The sequence below is a fragment of the Ostrinia nubilalis genome, chromosome 28 (assembly GCF_963855985.1).
Source record: "Ostrinia nubilalis chromosome 28, ilOstNubi1.1, whole genome shotgun sequence".
NCBI lineage: Eukaryota > Metazoa > Arthropoda > Insecta > Lepidoptera > Crambidae > Ostrinia > Ostrinia nubilalis.
Genome location: NC_087115.1, coordinates 3,904,184 through 3,924,440, shown reverse-complemented (window position 1 = coordinate 3,924,440; position 20,257 = coordinate 3,904,184). Strand labels below are relative to the sequence as shown.

Sequence of the window (20,257 nt, the reverse complement as noted above, 5' to 3'; positions counted from 1 at the left end):
AGAAAACGCGCTACCCCGAAACAGTATTGTATTATCTGTGCCGAAACGTAGCCTCCCACGATTTAAAGGCCTCTTAAAAGAAGTTCTAAGTTGCACGTTTCTGATACGATCTCGTAGTAAAGAAAGGTCTATGCTTGGGTTTCTTTACGCGATCGAATCAGCAATGAGACAGGCGCGGATCCAGCCCTCAAAAAAGGTTGTGGGCACAGCCACCAAAAGTATGTAGTTGGATCACTACATGCCCGGACATACATACATGCGTATCGATCTTATCAATAGATCTTAATTAAAACAAGCAAATTAGGGTTGTGGGCATGCCCACAGTGCCCACAACGGTGGATCCGCGCCTGCAATGAGAAGATCCGTAAACGAACTAAAGTCGCTGACATAGCCCGACGGATTAGCAAGCTGAAGTGGCAATGGGCAGGGCACATAGTAGGTACGCAGAACTGACGACCGATAGGACAACAAGGTTCTGGAGTGGAGGGTGGAGGCCACGTACCGGAAAAAGCAGCGTGGAACATCCACCCACGAGGTGAACCGACGATCTCATAATGGTAGCAGTACAGATTAATATAATAGGAAGACGCTGGCAGGCCGCTACCAACCGGGCGATGTGGAAATCACAGGCAGTGGACGGCCTGTGGCTGAAATGACGATGAACAGAATTCGTCTTGTTCGCTACTCACTAGGATGCTTACCAAAGGGGTAAAAATGTCCCCAAATGCTCAAAATACAGAACAATATTCTGAGTCCAAATGAAATACCTCACGGTAGGTATATGTTTTGGTTTCTGACTTTATTATTCTGTCTACTCAGAATACGGAACAAACCAGAAACCGTCAACGGGCGTAAATGTGTATTCATATAAATTACTCCAAATCGCACTAATTTGACTTTAAAGCAATTAGTCAATGGCCGGCGCGCGCATTGTTTACTTATCCGTCAGATTGACACTTTATAATTAAATTATGCCGTCTTGTGCCGTTCCAACATGTAAGAATGCTACTGGAATTACGAAGAAAGTGCATGGGATCATGTTTTATCCGTAAGTAGCACATTTCCAATTCATTTTATTTAAATAATAATTTTCAAAAAAAATCACGGTTGTATTTTGTAAGTGTTGCCACAGGTCAACGGAATATTTTACCCTACTTTTTTATATTGAATTACATTTGTCTATAAAAAAATCACGCGTTAATTTTGTTAGCGTTACCACAGAATAATGCAATATTTTCCCCATCCTTTTTGTTTTAATTATTTTTTAGTGTAATTTCATCCATGACATGACAACCTGATTAATTAAATTATAAGTGCCACTTGTGGTCTGAACTGAATAAATATTTTTGATTTTGATTTGATTTTAATATATTGAATTAATTTATAATATTATTCCCTAATAATGAGGAGATAATAAATTACTATCGTGAATTTCATACTTTCCCATTTATTCAAAAGTAAGGCATTGGTATCAACAGATCAGCAGCAGCAATATTTGTATATTTAATAATAATTTTAAGTAATTAATTATTGCTTACATACTTACTCTGATTTTCTTTCAGGATACACAGCCAGAGTTGCCTCGCAATCAAATTCAAGTATTGGTGATGTTTTTGATTTGGATTCTGTTTTTGACTCCAAGAAAAGTTAAACTAAAAGCACTACTGCGCCGTAAACAAATGTTTTGTTGTCGATATGTTTACATAATAAAGAACCTTAAGTTTCTTTTTTGTTTTACTTGGCATTCTAAAATTTATATTCGACTTTTGTAATTGACTTTTAAATAACATATTATACCTACATATAGTATATTACACTATTTAATAGAAATAAATAATCATCTACACTTAGTTACTTCGGAGTAAAAATTAAATTCATAGGTATAGGTGTACCAGAATCTCATGGCAAATAGGGAAAATAAACTTTGTTGAGTGCAATACTGGGGAAATTGGATTAAACGATCTTGATACTGTTTAATTTTTACTTGTGACTAATATTAATGAACATGAAGTACGAATGCCTACCTATACATTTTAGGTATGTGTATGAAGAATGTTGTTATACATCGGGTTTTTAACATAGGAACATGTCTTGAAAAATAAGTAAACCGTATGTTACTGTAAATAATTTTATTAAGTATCATACTTATAACTTATCACTTCATTCAGAACTAGAAAACGATTCTAAGAACTCCACTTGCATTTCTTGTTCTTCAAATAGATGATCAAGTTAAAGAGGTATATTAATATAATATAAATCGCTTTTTCAGCATTTCAATTACTCAAACTTGCTTGATGAAATCTTTTTCAATTTTCTTTACATGGTCATAACATTTTCACCATTCCTCTGCACCAATGCATGAAATACACCTGAAAACCCCGATAAAGCAGCTATTAGGTAAGAATAATATAAAAATAAACATAACCCTCCTGCTGACGCAGTTAGGTAATAAACTAAATGTAGGTAAGTATCAAAACATTTCACTCCAACTTACTGTCAACTCAAAGACGCGCTTTAAAATCAAAGATTGACTTTGAATTATGCCTTATTTTACAATACACTTTGAAAACAATATGACTTGCTTGAGTTTTTTCGTCTTTTTCACAAAAATAACAAATAGGCATGAAGAGATTACAAAATTTCTGCAGCGGCTGACAGATCTCTTGATTTACTTTGACAGGTGACAATAAAGCCATAGACAATGGCCATATGAAAAACACACTTTTCCAATATTTTTGTTTGCCATGAGATTCTGGTACACCTATAGGTAGGTACTATCTATGCCTATGGCCAGTCATGTCGTCTCGTTCTATCGCAAAGAATCACCATTTGATAAGAGCGAGAGCAAAAACGGAAATGGATAGTTAACACTGTGGCCGTGTGTACTTATTTCACTTACTTATTTTTTACTTGTTTAACATCTCTTTAAAAAATTACATAATTTTACCCCAAAAATGGGGGTGTCACACGGCGCTAGTAACACTAAAGGGGGTAGAGGGGCGCGGGAGGGGAAGTATTTTGGACACAAGTTGCCGCGTAGAAATGTTATCGAACACTCCTTCTGGTTTGTTCTGTATTCTGAGTCTGTCTAATGGCTTCAATGGTGCGAATTTCAGCCAGCCAACAGCCATGGCATGGACGCCACAGGGTTAGAATCCCTGCAAAAGCTCAAATCCAAGTCAAAATGGTCAAATGCAGCCGAGCGGTCGGTGTCTGTCTATGTGGTCAACTTTCTTGTGTGGTAAGTGGTCCTGACCATGACCATATGACACGGGCTTTCAAAGGAGCAGCAACAAGCAGCGCAGCGTGTAAATAAATAAAGCACATAGTGATTTTTATTTAAAATCTTAAAAGCATTCAATTCTATTATTTAGTTTACCTATTTGAAAATATTTTTCATATTTAGGGACTCAATTTTTGAACGATAAAAGAAAAAATAAGTCAGGTTGGTTATGTCAACGTCAGAATTTTAAAAAAAAATCTAACGGACGTTTTTGTTTTTGTGTTGGATGGAATTTTAATTCTGTATTTTCTTGAATTCCTATGCAATATAATTATTCTTTACACTAAAGAATGATACGTTGTTTGTAAAAGTTCGCTCCGGAGTAAAATTAATGTCAGTTTTATACTTTTTCCTGCTGTAAATGAACTTCAAAGTTTACAAGAGTTTGTAGTTTATTATTTTGTTATTGTAATACTTACTAGTGAAAATGCAGGCTGCTTCAAAGTCCAGTGAGTATATTTAAAATCTACAACTTATTCCTACATAGTTTTACCTTTTATTTATTGAAAATTGAATGATGAACACTTCAATATTTTTAGTTGGTTGCAAGATCTCTAAGGCTCCATTTCAATACTTTTTTGTTGAGCCAAAGTTGCCCTCTATCTTAATTTAATTATTGTTTATATATATTCTCTTACTAAGTAACATTAATTGTGCATAAAAGACGAATTCAGTGTCATAAATCTGTTTGTTGAAAAATATAAGCTAGTATTTTTTTCTTTCATAATTTAATAATAAGCATTTGTCAGTGTGAAATTCAGTTTGTATCAATTAAATCTGTTGAATAGTTTGTGTGAAAGAGTAACAAACATAAAATCTTGTGGTTATATTTAAGGATGTGTTTTCTGCTTCAGAGATCGGTGAGCTGCAAGCGATCATGACAAAAATGCCATTCAAAGTATGCTGTGTCTATGCTTTGCCAGAGTTCGGGGTAAGTCATTATTATCACTATTGTGCAGTAAACATAGAATAGGAATGCTATATTGAATTGAATTGAAAAAAAAAATTGTCAGACTGGGGTCCATAATCATGTTAGTAACAACTTTGTTGACTGTCCAATTGCTTAGTCTTTATATTTATTGAACTATCTTAAAAGAAATATGTTTTGTTCAGTTGTTTGTTATATTCCTAAATAAATTTAAAAAAAAACCTATTAATTGTTGCCCTAAGTAATGCAGCATGACATCTACATTTCATACAAATGTAAATTTAAAACATTTTTATAGTAAAAAGGAATTACATTGTGGAAATCATTGGAGGAGGCCTATGTTCAGCAGTGGACATCCTATGGCTGAAATGATTATAGCAAAAACTATGCATTTACTAGAAAAATGTATGATAAAAAATCATATAATCGTTCTGCATTTATAAAAAAAACTGCACTCCCCACACAGGCCAGACGGGTTGGGGAGGCCTGATGTTCGCATATTTGTTCCTTAAGAGATTGGACTCCCACCATCCAGTGCTATTCTACTTTGCTAGAACCACACCAGTATTATTCATAAAGGTACCCACTACACCGTATCATACCATGACCGTGCTAGGAACGTGTCAGGCAAATAAATATTATTTGTATTGAAAAGTATGACACTGTTCCCAGTTAGGGTTGCCAGGTCCAAAATCACAAAAGCCGGACTTTGTGTTTCATTTGGACGGACATTTTACCATGACATGTGCAATTAGTGTCAGCTCATGAGTGAGTACTATCATCATCGGTTGCTAACCAACATCCTGATGCGTGCGCTTCATAGATTCTGTGGCTCGACTTTCGCCTGGCGCGGCAACCAAATAAAAAGCCTAACAAAAGCCAGACAGGCCGGACAAGGCAATATTTGGCCGGACAAGACCCTAAAAAGCCAAACATGTCCGGCTAAAGCCGGACGCCTGGCAACCCTATTCCCAGTAGACCGTTCCGTCCGTCGCGTGCCATGCACGGAGCGTCAACGAATATCGGCGAGAATATTGAATTTGGACAGAACATCGTCGATCCGTTCAGTAGGCATAGTAGAGTGTATTGTGTTGCTTTTCGTGCCTTCGACCTTAATGGTCAAATTAAATATTAAAAATATTTCTTTATTTGATTTTACAAACTAAAATGACCTGGCATTTTTATAGGTGCGGTGGAGTGAAGTGTCTCGAGCAGTCAGGAACGCTCGGTTGCCTATGACGTCAGCGAGTGTTGCCAGAATCATTTGCAGACACGTCGCGAAGTCGCTTCCTGCTGATGACGTTGAGGACATCATAGCTACGCTGCAGTTAAAGTGTAAGTCTTACTTTAACTTTTAAGGGTGGATTCAACAATTCAAATTGTGGTTATTGTGAAATCACAGGTACATAAGTCAGGTCATAAAGTTTTTATAATAGATCAGCTGTGTCCCGCCGCATGGGCATACAAGAGTAAATATTTATCTCCGAATAAATTGTCAATTTTCACATATTTCCCATACTGAAACTGTCAATCAATGTGCCAGTTATACCAGGAGTTATTCTCGGATAAAAGATTAGTCGAATCGGGTCTAAATTGATTTAAACTAGACACACACAGTATGTCAGTAACATAGATATGTCGCAGTCAGATTGTATAATCCGTCGTTTTACATTACAGCTAGGCATTTCGCATTACAGCTCTGTTTTGTAATACGGCGGCTTAACGTTTAGCCGGATTGAATACGGCTGAATGAAAATCCGCCGGAATGTATTCGGCGCCAAACGTTCTTCAATACGGCTAGCCGTAATGTAAAACAGCGTGTCATTATCCGCCGCTTTGACAGTTTTTAGTTCCTATTTTAAATACCGTGGCGCTGCCGGACAAAGTGGCTATGTATTCTGGTGTTCGGCGGAATCCTACACAATATTATTAATGTAAAAATATGAAATCATGGCCTTGGCTGGTGAGATAATTTTATCTTAAAGAAAAATAACCCAGAAAAAATGACTAAGACTTTATTGTTTTGAGTTACCTGTCCCCTGTGATCATTTTTAATATCTAAAAAAGACTAAAGCCAATTATCTAATTAATTCTTAAAATGTTTAGAAAAGTTTAATTGTTATGAGTTACTTTTTTTTAGATGGCTATCCCTTGTGATTTATAAATAAGTAAAAAAAAAATACTGAAGCCAAATATATTATTGGGTATACAGTAACGAAGATAATAATTCTTAAAATCTGTCTTATTAAAATTTATTTTCATTATACATTGTTTTATTTTGTAAGTATGGTCACCCTACAATCTAAGTAGTAGTACGATGCGGCTAAACGTGGGCCGCCGTATTGAAGAACGTATCGCAATGACAATCCGCCTAAACGTTGAACCACCGTATTACAAAACAGAGCTGTAATGAAAAATGCCTAGTGGTAATGTAAAACGGCGGATTATACAATCCGACTGCGTCAGATATAAGAATATGTACTAAAGTACAGCCAAGGAGAAGCGATACCAAATGTAAAACAAACCCAATGTCATGGTCATTTGGAATAGCAGGGGTTTGACTTTGACATATTTTGGCGGGAGAACGAGACATCACGACAAATACACAAGATGGGAAGAGACAGAATAGATTGTCAGTTCGACAGTCGAATCGACCTTTTGTATCGCTGCTAGTCGGCCGTACTTTAGCCAGTAATACTGGGGGCTTAAGCTGAGTTGCACCACCTGACTGACCGTAACTATAACGATAACCGGTGTTTTTTGTATGGAGTTTGACAGATTTTTGACGTTTGTCAAAGTTTAAGTAAGATGGTGCAACCCAGCCTTAGTGCTAGTTCCGCGATTTTCACCTTCACCCGCGCCCGCAGCGGTTGCGGGCCCGCAGCTTCTGTAGAATGCAGATACTTATGTAAAAACTAATGCACAAATCACGACGCGGTTTTCGCCCGCAGCGGGCGCGGTTGTATGCGCGTCCCGCGGCACCGGCGGGCGACTTGTAGAATCGCGCGGGCCGCGGTAACTGCAGCTTCGGCGGTTTTCGCCCGTGAGTTCTTAGAATAACCGCGCAAATAACCGCTCCCGTGAGTTTTGAAATAAAACCGCAATTCCACAACTGCTGCGGGCGCGGGTGAAAATCGCGCCGTGAGTTCTTAGCCTAAATGTATGACAGATTGTACACCGTCTCTAGCGGATACTTTCAAGAACTTTAATCACAGAAATAAGTAGGTACTAAGTACAGAAGTTTTACTTCGCGAAGGTATTTAAATAAATGTATGCTCAATGTCATTATCAATATGGGGTAATTTAGCTTGTCTCAAGAGTCAAGCACCATTTTGTTGACAAACGTCAGTGATCGGCACTGCGCCGAAGCTATAGGGCTGACTTCGGTAAAATGATGTGACGTGAGGTGCCAAACTGCAGAAAATGGCGGAGGAAATACATACATTTAGCATGAATCATGAATAATAACTTATTTACCTCTCAGTGTCTTGAGGCAACTTAAAAAAGTACATTCTGTGTTTTTATTATTATTTAGGAAGTTAAATACTGCATAGTATTTAGTACACCATTTTCTTTATTTTCTTCCATCATACACAAGAATACGCGTGCGTGAGTTGTTCGCTCGTATGTGAGGCTTTGTCGAATAGTAATCCTGTAGGGGGCCATCGTGTGTGTTTTGTTTTCGATGTAAACTCACGGAGATGAACAGGTCTGGTATAATCTTCATGGACTTTTTTGACCCTGTGTTTTCAGTGGTGGCCACACAGACGCGCACGTGGCACGCGCTGCGTCTGCTGCACAGGGACGGCTTGGAGCCGGCGGCGGTGCTGGCGCGGCGGCTGCCCGGCCGCCTGCGGAGCGCCCTGAGCGAGGGCCGCGCCAGGAACATGCGCGCTGAGGTACTCTCCGCTTCTCCGCTTCCCCTCTCCGCTTCTCCGCTTTCCCTCTCCGCTTCTCCGCTTCCCCTCTCAGTATCCCATCCCCTCTTATCAGCTTTCCATATTGTCTCCGCTTCTCCGCTTCCCCTCTTATCCGCTTCCCATATTATCTCCGCTTCCCCTCCGCTAATCCGCTTTATTCTTTTCCGCTGCCCATCTCTCCGCTTCCTCTCTCTCCGGGGATGAAATCCCTTATTATCCGTTTCCCATATTCTCTCCGTTTCCCATCTCTCATCTCTGCTTCCCCTCCGCTAATCCGTTTCCCATCTCCTCATCCTCTTATCCGCTTCCCATATTCTCTCCGTTTCCCATCTCTCATCTCCGCTTCCCCTCCGCTAATCCGTTTCCCATCTCCTCATCCTCGGTGATAGTGGCCACACAGACGCGCACGTGGCACGCGCTGTGTCTGCTACCGGTACCGCTTCCCCTCTCCGCTTCGCCGCTTCCCCTCTCCGCTTATCCGCTTCCCATCTTCTCCGCTTTCCGCTTCCCATCTCTTATTCTCCGCTTCCCACATTTTCGTCTCCGCTTCCCATCTTCTCCGCTCTCCGATTCCCACCATTTCTTCTCTACTTTCCATCTCTTATCCTCCGCTTACCATCTCTTCTCAGCTTCTAATATTTTTTTCTTCTCCGCTTTCCGTCTTCTCCGCTCTCCGCTTCCCACCTCTTCTCCGCTTCCTCGAGTTCCAAAAAATCAAAAAAGCACGTTATTTTAATTCTGACTATTATTAAAAGTATATAAAAAGTATGTAAGTAGATATCCGTTAAGCTAGCACCCATAACACAATACTTTGGGGCTAGATGGCGCTGTATGAAATTGTCCAAAGATATTTATTTATTAACCGCCTCTGTGGTCTAGTGGTAAGACCACCTGCTTCAGACGCAAAGGTCCCGGGTTCGATTCCCAGTGGGGGCAGATTTCTCTGTTCGGTTTGGTTGCTGGTAGGCCTGGCTAGCTACCACCATCTTACCTCAGTCTGTCGCCATAACAACAATGTTAACAGCGTTGCTGTGTTCCGTCAGTTAGAGGTAAGATAACCAGTTCCTCCGTGGTTGAGGATTCCGGGTGAAGCTCGCTTCCACCTTCGGCCTGACCATCACTTACCAACAGGTGAGATACAGGCCAAGAGCTTCCTCGTTGTGGATAAAAATTAAAAAGAAATATACAGGGTGTTAGGTAAACGGGTATATAAGCCGACACTAGCCCATGTTAACATGGGCATATAAATGGTATGGTGAAGTCAGAAATTTGATAGCATCATTTTATTTTTTTTAATTTTCATAAAAATCGGATTTTATAAAATTTATTTTGTATGAAAATTAAAATAATTAAAATGAAAATATCAAATTTCTGACTTCACCATACCATTTATATGCCCATGTTAAAATGGGCTAGTGTCGGCTCATATACCCATTTACCTAAAACACCCTGTATATTACTGTCATAGGTGCAGACAGCAATGATGGGAGACCTGATATACGTGAGCGTGCGTCTGGTGTCTGCCACGAGGGAAGGCTCCGTACTGTACCTTGCGGTGCCCCCAGGCCAGGACGCGCTGTTGACCAGTAGTCTGTCAGGCACCACGCTCCTCAAGGCCGCAGTGCAAGGTATATCTACAACTACACTAATATTAATATTTCTATACTACTTAAATTCTCTGTTTTGTCTAATTTTCTGGTTAGCTGGAAGAGAATGCCACATGGCATTAAGCTCGCCTGTTGTACCACTGTTTTTTATGTGTGCAATAAAGATTTTAAATAAATAAATAAATATTACTAAAGTCCGGTCGCCGAGCACATAGAATTTCGTCCAATGACCCCAAGCTACCCATCCGTATCGCTCGCGCGTAATTATATTGCTGTTGCGCTCATACACTTACTGCGGCCGCCCGTCGCACAGTCGAGACAGCAATATAATTACGCGCGAGCGATAGGGATGGGTAGCTTGCGGTCATTGGACGAAATTCTATCTGCTCGGAGACCGGACTTTAGCTGTCCCCGCGACTTCGTACGCGTGAAAATAGTTTGAATAATATTTCCAGTTTTTGCAACAAATTTCTTTACTGCTCCGCCCCTATTGGCTGTATGTAGCCCGTGACATCAAGGAGTGCTTAATTGTAGTACTTTGTGACGTCACGCGGAACTTCAACGAATCATAACTTCTTGTTTGATTGACAAATAAAAAAATATGTGTCCAATATAAATATTTACTAAAAGTTTGTATTTAGGTAACGAGCCTGTTAAAATTATGAATGTTTCCAGCTTTAGGCTACAAGGAATACCAGAACATGAACCTCCACGGGCACGACATAGATTCCTTACTGCGCATCAGTGACCCCGCCTGGAATGGACCCGCCGACCATTTGTCCGCGCCGCCGGATTACGCGCCCGCTCCAGTCGTCACTCCAAACGGGATTGACTACACGAATAAAACGTACGACGAACGATACGTCGACCAAATCATCGGACCCCAACCTCCGCTGCTAACAGACATCACTATTACCGCAACTAAATCCTTCTTCGACCCATCCAGGTTGAACAAACAAATGAATTTGACGGTGCGGTTGAAAAGTGACGACGTAGCGAAGAGTTTGAAGTCGTGGGTGTCACGCGGCGCCCTGGCCCCTACATCGGATTTCTTCCAGATTTATCACAAAATTAAATCCAACAAAATCACGTACACTCAAGATTCAGACTGATATATCCGAGTTTATTTGGTTTTTAATTAATATTTAGCTTGATTGTGAATTAGCGACCCGCCCCGGCTTCGCACGGATGCTATGCCTATATACATGTTACGGTCAAAGTGATAAATGTGAAAATTATGAATAATCGCCGGTTATTATGAATAATTACCGCATGATTTGATAAATGTGATTAATATGAGGTCATTTATGTGTGTATAAAAACTAAATAGGCGGCTTAGGGGTGGCCCAAGGGCCACCCCCGCCGCACCTTAACCTATTTTTCACTTTAAATCAAAACATTATGTTATTGGCATCATGGAAAAGTAATATTATGCAAGAAACACTCCAAACTCATTATGCCAAATTATATTAATATATGATATCAAAACGTTCAAAAGTTTGGCTGTACACGAGCACGTACACAAGATGTTGTTCTCTTTTATGAAATTTGTTAGTACTAAGCTTCAATTATTAAATAATTACTGTTAAATGTGATTCATTTATCACTTTTACCGCGACTGTCGGTAATTATTCATAATAACCGGTTATTATTAATAATTTTCAATTTATCACATTAACCGTAACATACATATAAAATTCCCTCTTGAATGACTCTTTCATTGCTGAAACCTGCGTTTTGAGTGATTTTGTCCCATAATGTACCTACTAATGTGAAATAAAATACATTGAAAAAATTATATTCATTAAAAATTCCTATCATTTTTGTTTTCTTTCTTAGCAGTGGCAGAATTGATCAAAATAAGTAGGTATACACACCTAAAGTACACCGTGACTTTTTAATTACCTACCAGAGAAAACTAAAATTTGCGTTTATAAAAATATGTACATATCATTAAGTAACACACAAATATTATAGCGTTCATACAAAAATATCGTTTTATAGGACTTCAAAGAAATCCTGTTAATGCACCAAAAACATGTAAACCATCTTCGTAGTACGAGGGGCGGCTGAAAAGTTTTGAGCCTAGGGTATTAAAAATGCCGATAGAAAAGTATAAAAAATGTATTTTCCTATTTAGTCTCCCTCTACTACAACGGACTTCTTACATTTGTGAAAAAGAGCTTTTAACCCACTGAAAAAAAAATCGCAATCTTTGCCTTCGAAATGAGCCTTTAACGCCGCCTTCATTTCTTTGTCACTCAAAAATCTTCGTTCCTGAAGGTATTTTTTCCAATTTGAGAATTAGACAAAATAGCTAGGGATTCGGACTAAACTGTGTGGTGGGTGATTAATTTCTTGAAATCCAATTTTACCCGGGGCAAGCCATGTAACATGCGCGATGTGCGCGGGCGAATTGTCTTGCAATAACAGAGCCCCGATTACGATAACTTTTAACGTTTCCAATCCAGACGCGCTTCATCGATTCTGCGATTCTGAGATTGGTCAGCGTAATGATCAAAACAGCGTACGTCAGATGTTTTGGGGCATTTCTACGGGGACGACCGATCGACCTACTGGGGCGAAAAAAGTACCTTTAAAATTGAAGTACGGACTTGAAAAACATCACACGTATTTATAGGACTCTTGACTTGATGGAGAGCATATTTAGAAGACCGCCAGGTTTTACATCTCGCCTTGAAAAAATCCGAAAGTTCAAAAACGGGCGAAATTTGGCCTAAAATGGAGTGTCCGGTTTCCAGAATTTACTCGTTTTTGCTTCATAACTTTTGAAATAATAACTTCCTTATTATGAAACCCACATTCACAGAACAAGGCATAGTTAATAAAGCTATATAAATGAGTTTCTTTATTGCAAGTCTTTGGGTTTTAATACAGTAACACATTTAAATTTTGTCCGACGTGTGTGCCTCAATTCCGTGATTTTTACTTTTGTGCTCCTATATCACTAACAACGCACAATACGAACACCCACGCCTGATTCCCATAAACTAGCAGTTGCACTCGAGTGGTCGAGCAGTATAAAAGAGGGATCAGTCGCTTTGAGGAGCATTTTTCAGAGGTTTGAAATCACTCAGAATTTTTGGTCACTGGTCATTTCTCAAACCGGTGTGCGAAATTAATAATGTTCATGAAGTATTTAATGAGATTACTGCTGAATTAATTAAGTATTTAACTGATATCTGCCATTACGTTTGGTAGAAATCGTTGTAATTTATAATATTTTCGAGTAATTTGAACAAATGTGATTTTTCCTCAATTCCGTGGATCTCAATTCCGCGGAATATGGGGCATCGAATTGAGAAAACACGTACACCGAATTGATATTAAATGAAAATAGAAACTTTTGTTGTGCTATAAATTGTTTGTGTAACTTAAAATAATAATGAAATCAATAGAGCATAATAATAGGGTGAACTACCAATCATTGGACCGTACCAGTCATTGGACAGAAGACAATAAAACTAATTTTTTGAGGTTTCATTAAAAAAAATACACTGCTATTGCTATCTTATTTAAATAATTATTCCAGGTTCTTCGCTCGACCTTCACCAGATCGTCGGTCTACCTAGTGGGGGCCTGCTCACTGGTCCGTGGTTTCCACTCGACAACTTTTCAGTCCCAACAGCCGTTATAATCTGTACGAGCTATGTGCCCCGCCCACTGCTACTTGATTTATGCAATTTTACGGGCTATGCCGGTCACTTTGGTTCTCTTGCCGATATTCACATTTCTGATTCTTATTAGGCTCATAGTAAGCGACCAAGTTTCACATCCATACACCATAACTGGCAACACACACTGGTAGAAGACTTTTGTCTTAAGACGCTGCGGTATTTCAGACGTAATAGCGAAGCTTCCCGATCGATGCTTAGCTGAGTTGAATTCAGCGATAGACCTCTTTCTCAAAGTTGAACCTAACTATCTGGACTCTTGTCCCAGGTATACACAATTGTCAACAACTTCGAGTGTAGTCTCCAACCTTCACAGGAGTGGGTGCAACACGGACATTTGACATGATTTTTGTCTTGTCCATTCAAAATTCAATTCAAAATTATTTATTGTGAAACATAGGTGTTTACAGATAAAAATATTACATTGTGATAGTCTAGATGTTTCGCCTGGTTGGCATACAATAATATAAGTGATTAATAAATCAATGAATAAATTAATAATTCACATGCATTAATGACACAAAACACTATGACACCATGTTCATTTTAAGACCCACTTGTTGAAAGGCTCTACGGAGGCCATGACTCCGATATCATCCCCGATATCGCGACTCCTTGGTCTTCTGTATAATCTGCCGTAGCGTACCTGTGTGTGTACCATAATACTAAAGCCTTTTCGGAAACAAGCATGTTCGGAAGACTGGAAGTCGTCGAGTTTGCGAGTGAGATGATTTTTTGTAAGGACTCTCGAAAACAGCTTGTAAACACACCTCATAAGTGAGATGAGTCTATAATGCTATCACCACACTTCTGTGCCATGCCGGGGGCGTTTTTTCTTCGAGAATGACGGACCTGAACTGCTTCTGTAGAGCCTTTAGTACCGGCGAAGCTCAGCTTTAATGCCGTAACACCTGGTGCCTTGTTGTATTTCAGCTATTAGAGTGCCATTTTAATCGTGTACAAACTGACGTCCTATATAATATCTTCAGTATAGTGTCAGGTCAATCTAGCTCTTGGGTTTTGCAATATTTGTTTTATGTTTAAGGTTAAGAATAAATAAACAAAGAGACCCTGTGTTATGTATTTTATTTGTTTTATTTAAATAAAATTAAAATAATATTATATAAAAATTAAAAATTTATTATAGTTGCTTATTAAAAAATTAAACATATTGATTAGGATTTTTGTTTTATTCCATTGGTATTTCAGACACATAAACCTAAAATGAACCATCTAACTAATAGACCAGCAATCAGATATCAAAACGTTTTAAGTATTTATTATATTAATTATTGAAATACATTAGGTATTTCTTCATAATGTCATCAATTCTAAGTTTGCGGAGCGATTTTTATATTTGGAGATTCATTTCTCAATTCCGTGATTCATTTTCTCAATTCGGTGCTCTCTCAATTCGATGCTTAACATTTCTCATAAACCACTTCACAATATTTAGTGACAATGCTATTTTTACATTCAGAATGGAGTAACATTTATTTTTTTGTATTGAAACTACTTAAAAAACTAAATATAAATTTTAGCACCGAATTGAGAAAAAATACACCGTACAGTAGAAATGCCCTTTGATCAATCGTATCGCAGAATCGATGAAACGCGTCTGGATTGGAGACGTTAAAAATTACCGTAATCGGGGCTCAGAGCCCCGATCAAAACAACTGACGTTGGTCAAAACAGCTGACGTACGCTGTTGAACGACCAATCGTATCGCAGAATCGAGAAGCGTGTCTGGATTGTAGACGTTAAAAGTTACCGTAATCGGGGCTCTGGTTTCCTTTCGCCAGTTTGCCTCTCAATATTTCAACAACCACTTGACGCACTCTTATCAACAGTACAGTATAATAATCTCCGTTTATTGTATTTTTTAAAATAGGTAGTCAATGAATAAAATTCCTCCACAATCCCAAAAATAGTTTATGAGCTTGGGTGTCGATCGCTCCACTTTGAATTTCCGCGGCGGCGTTTTCCCTTTTAAATCCGTTGCATTGACTCTTATTTTGACTCTACATCGGTACTGCCGGATCTATTACTTATCAATAGTGACAAATTGAGAAAAATTGTTAGGATTATGGCCAAAGATGTCAAAAAACTCCTGCGAAGTTGTGACTCGACGCTGGTTGTCGAGCGGCGTGAGCATTTTTGGCACCCATCGCGCGCACCCCTATTTCATGTGCAAATTAGTATGAAAAATATCGCCAATACGTTCCTTGCTAATGCCTATGGCTTCAGCTATCTGTCACAGCTCAATTCGCTGATCTCTAAAGCAAGATTAATTAAATTTTCATTATTTTATTCGTTAATGGCGAAATCTGGCCGCCTGGGCCGCCCTGTCTTGCGGTCATCTTTTAGCGACTCCCTGCCATGCTTGAACTATCGGATCCAATCTTTCATGATGGCAAATGAAGGCCCAGCCTCCCCATAAACTGTAAACATCTCATCAAATGTTACCGTCAGCGTTTTGTTCCTCTTTTTGAGGAATTTTATGACAACTGTGTACCTACTTCAATTTCGTACATTGCGCGAATGACTGAGACATGATGATGTTTACGAATTAATTACTAAAAGCGTGATGACGCTAATGAAATGAAAATTTGTACATATACTAAGGTTATTGTCAAATTAATTAAATTTAGCGCAAGTCAATAACACTTGAAGATACTTAGCACAGTAAATATATTTATCTACTGTGTACTTACTTAGGCCTCAGCCTCGAGTTTAGCGGGCAGCGGGGCGGGAGCGGCGGCGGCGCGGGAGCGGGGCGGGCAACGCAGACCCGTTCTCGAAACAAGCGGGCAGCTCGCATATCGATACCTCTGGGCTCAAAGGTCGTAAAGGACAAAATACCGAAAATGAGTTATTTATACAGTTTTACTCAGAATTTAATTCTCTATCGATCTGTATATTTAGTTTGTCGAAATTCCCAAAAAAAGTGCCTTTACGACCCATCATATTTGATAAGCTAAACAGAATTCATCGTGAAAATTGGGATGTAAATACCATTTGATTTTTTAGTACAGTTACCATGGTAGTAAAGAACAAGTAAACACAAATTTTTGGGCGTATAATGTACATGTAGTATATCTATTGTCCTATACAACCTTACATTTTCATAACCAAGTCTAAATAATTTGTCCTTTACGCCCTTAGATTATCTAAACAAATATTTTAAAAATCTACACAGTGAGGATATTAAAATAACTGTAAAGGTACATTTTATAGACGTTTCTTATAGTATTTAAGTATGTGCATTTGGAACAAACGAAGGAACCTAAAAATCATCAAAAATATATATTTCGGGTGTAACATTTATGTGATTTGTACATAATTTATAAAATGATGACATCTACCCACATCGGATAAAGTATTGTTGCTTTTTATTATTTCTCATTTTAAAGAAACTAGGTATTTGTCAGGTAAAAGATATTTATTAAAAGATGATTTAAGAAAATAAAAACATGCTATAAAATAACGTATTACCTAATTAAGTTAGGATAGTCATCATAAAAATGAAAAAGCTAGATTTGTTAAAAATATTATGAGAAAAAAAGTCACCTTACTGTAGTACCTTAGGTGTCATTATTTTGTATGCACAAATCACACAAATACTACACTTTATAATTATTTTTAATGATTTCCTAGTAATTTTGACTAACGCCCTTGGTCAAAACCACTTTTGAGTTTTGACTGTTACAATTAATAAATTAGTATAGTTTCTAAAGTTATTTGGATTAGCTAATAAAGCATAACTAGTAGGAAAAATATTTACACAACATTGGGAAAATATATGTTGAGACTTAATCTACTAAAAAGCGTGAATGCATTTTTTTTCGAAGTTATATTTTTATATTAAAAATAATTGGCTTTTAAAAATGGTATTATGTAGGAGTAAAGTAGGTGGATGTACTTTACTGGAATGAAAACCTTCCTACTTGTAAGCTTACTTACCTAACTTTTCTACTTTTATACTAAGTGCAATGACATAATTTTAAGCTACTATGAATTAATAATGTTTAATTTATTTAGAATTTAGAATAATTATAGTTTGGTTTTCGTTTGTCATTAATAATTATAATTCTATCTGCATTATGATAAGGTCAACTGGTGGACAGACTGCCCTATGGAATTAATTCCGCTATTTGTAGTTTTTCGAAACAATAATAATGATTAAATAAAAAAATTAAATTAAATTGGTTTCGGTTTTTCCTATAAAGTAGACATTTATGAAGTTTCATTTAAAAGCGTCATAATATTTATTTTCTATATTCGCTTTTATATCGGAAATAGATTCTTTTTGTTCGAAGATATCAAAACTTCTACTTAAATAGTTTCATAAATTGTGTGCATTAAATTATGAAGCTACGGAAAATCATTTTATTACATTTAAAAGACCATAATTAATTAAAAATATGTGAAGAAATGGTATATTACATATGAAATACCATAAAATATTAAATATTTAAGCTAAATCATCAATTTACCCTTTCATAATACCTTACCTGGGTGTCCCGTTACGACCCATGAAAACCTACAAAACTATGTAAATTGTCATTTATTACCTTAGTTTTGTAGTTTTGTGAAATAAAAATGGACTTACGTCCTGAGTAACTTGCCTAGGACGAATATTTGAGGGGCGTAAAGGTCTTTTTATTGTAATTTTGAGGGCGTAAAGGAAATCTATCTCAGTAAATACAGCTCTAGTCCAGTTTTTCAATACCTCTTCGGCAAATGCTGTGAATTCTAAGCACTTTCTTCATAAGTCATAATTTAATAGCTCAAAAAACAAAAAAGTTATCGTCGAATAAAAAAATAAAAAAACGTTTTTTGCTTCTCCTGAAAAGTCGTACTTTGTCCTTTACGACCTTTGAGCCCAGAGGTATCGATATTTGTTTTTATTCGCAAACGAAATGTCTGAACAACGGCGACAATTTTATTTCGATTCAAATTTATTCCTAATGCTCGATTTATTATGGGCAAAAGAAGGAGTGCGCTGCCCGCTCGTTGCCCGCTCCTGCGCCGCTGTTTTCGAGAACCGGTCTATTTGATTTTACGCATAAGATCCTGCCGCTCCCGCGCCGCCGCCGCTCCCGCCCCGCTGCCCGCTAAACTCGAGACTAGCAAATCCGCAATCAAACATAATAAGTAGTATTTTTTAAGCAGGCGCCTATTGCTCATATAATTCTGTAGGCGTTGAGATAATGATATAGTAAATACATAATTACTTTTTAGCCTTAAACGCTATGAGCTCCAAGACGTGGCATATGAAGGTAGCAGTTAGTAGCAACTGTTGGTTAAAAACAAACTCTTTTAACTAGCGCAGTTTGTTCTCGCTAGATAGGTGACCAGCCATTCTGATGCTAGGATGACGCGTCACCTAAGAAAGTAGATTATTTTCTTTAAATCGGGGGAAGCAACTATTTAACGATTAGTAGCAACTGGGAACTAACTTTCAATATTTCCCATATTTTCGATGTAAAATATGGGTAGTGACCGTCCATTCTGACGCACACATTTACTCTGGTATTGCGAGCCACAGTACAGTTGATGTCGCACGGAAAACATTCGCTAAAAATTCTATTTTTTTTGGTGGATAATGCGTTTATATTTAGTCATATTACCTAGATCACCTAAATAAATATGGAGGATTGAAATCAACACCCTGTATTTACTTGTAAGTTAGGTGTGTTCTGTATTCAAATGTTACCTCAATGTGCTGTACCTATGAATCCATGTTCGCCTCAAGTTTTGCTGCGCGACCTACATTACGTTTTATGTTGAATTTTCAAGCTTAAAAAATATATATAAATAACTTGAAAAAATGGAACTGTCTAGAGTGCATTACCGCAGCAAATTTTTTATAAATGTTGTGCTTTAGAGTCGAGAGTATAGCAGATAATTAGGCGCGAATTGAACCCACGACCTTCCGCTTGCCGAGCGACTGCTCTTCCAACTGAGCTACTTAGACACTGGATGAACCCGTCGAAATTTTCAAGTGTGTTACCACAGTATACAGGGTGGAATTTTGTAATGCCACCTGGAGGAAAAGTACTCTTAATAATGTAGATAGAAAATTCTACTCAAAGAAAACATTCCTTTATATTTGAAAAGAAATAGAACTGCATTCAAAGATTTCCCAAATTTTTTCGAAAATCCTCTACCATGCCGTACAATTTTCTGTAAATAGTTAAAATAATGTAAGATTTCATGGTTTTCCTTTCACTTGATTAATCAAGTTTGTCAGAGAGATTTCATCCTTATACCTTACCCTAACGATCGATGCAATAAAAATACAGAGTGTAATTTTTAGCAGATTTTAGTTGGTTCGATTCCTGAGTATGGCAAGCAAATTTTTGAAAATCTTTGAATGCAGTTCTATTTCTTTTCAAAAATAAAGGAATGTTTCCTTTGAGTAAAATTTTCTATCTACAGTATTAAGAGTACTTTCCCTCCAGGTGGCATTACAAAATTCCACCCTGTATATATGAGCTAAAGTGTTACACTAGTATTATATTATCTGTGGTCACAGATAATATAATACCTGTGGTGTTACTGTTACGGCCAGCGCATGCAGCGTTAAAAAAAATCTTTTAGTAGGTTGACCAAAAAAATTTTAACCAACAACAAAAAAGAGGTTCTTAATTCATTCTGCTGTACCTATGTTACATATTTGTTTTGTATTTAGGAGTTACGTTAAAGCAGACTCAATTATATTTCTTAATTATTTTTCTACTATCTAGTGCACTTTTTTGGAGTGATTTATTTTTTGTTAAAATTTTTGGAATAACATTCACAATTTAAACAAATACCTA

The 20,257-nt window shown here is 37.6% G+C and overlaps 1 protein-coding gene across 2 annotated transcripts; it reads left to right on the top strand.

The window, feature by feature from the left end:
- The first annotated feature begins 3,118 nt into the window (after positions 1 to 3,118).
- On the top strand, positions 3,119 to 11,555 carry LOC135085492 (uncharacterized). Of its 2 annotated transcripts, none has more exons than XM_063980284.1 (6): positions 3,119 to 3,241; positions 4,138 to 4,214; positions 5,399 to 5,546; positions 7,965 to 8,110; positions 9,600 to 9,759; positions 10,414 to 11,555. In XM_063980284.1, the coding sequence occupies exons 1-6, from the start codon at positions 3,193 to 3,195 to the stop codon at positions 10,848 to 10,850; spliced, it is 1,017 nt and encodes a 338-aa protein (XP_063836354.1). In that variant the 5' UTR covers positions 3,119 to 3,192; the 3' UTR covers positions 10,851 to 11,555. The 2 variants fall into 2 exon arrangements, with proteins under 2 accessions (XP_063836354.1, XP_063836355.1); XM_063980285.1 differs by lacking the exon at positions 3,119 to 3,241 and adding an exon at positions 3,445 to 3,732.
- Positions 11,556 to 20,257: the final 8,702 nt, after the last annotated feature.

Coding starts and splice junctions, on each gene's coding strand:
- LOC135085492 (XM_063980284.1), top strand. CDS start 3,193: ATGCAGCCGAGCGGTCGGTGTCTGTCTATGTGGTCAACTTTCTTGTGT. Junction 4,215..5,398: donor ATGCTTTGCCAGAGTTCGGG/GTAAGTCATTAT, acceptor GCATTTTTATAG/GTGCGGTGGAGTGAAGTGTC. Junction 9,760..10,413: donor CCTCAAGGCCGCAGTGCAAG/GTATATCTACAA, acceptor GAATGTTTCCAG/CTTTAGGCTACAAGGAATAC.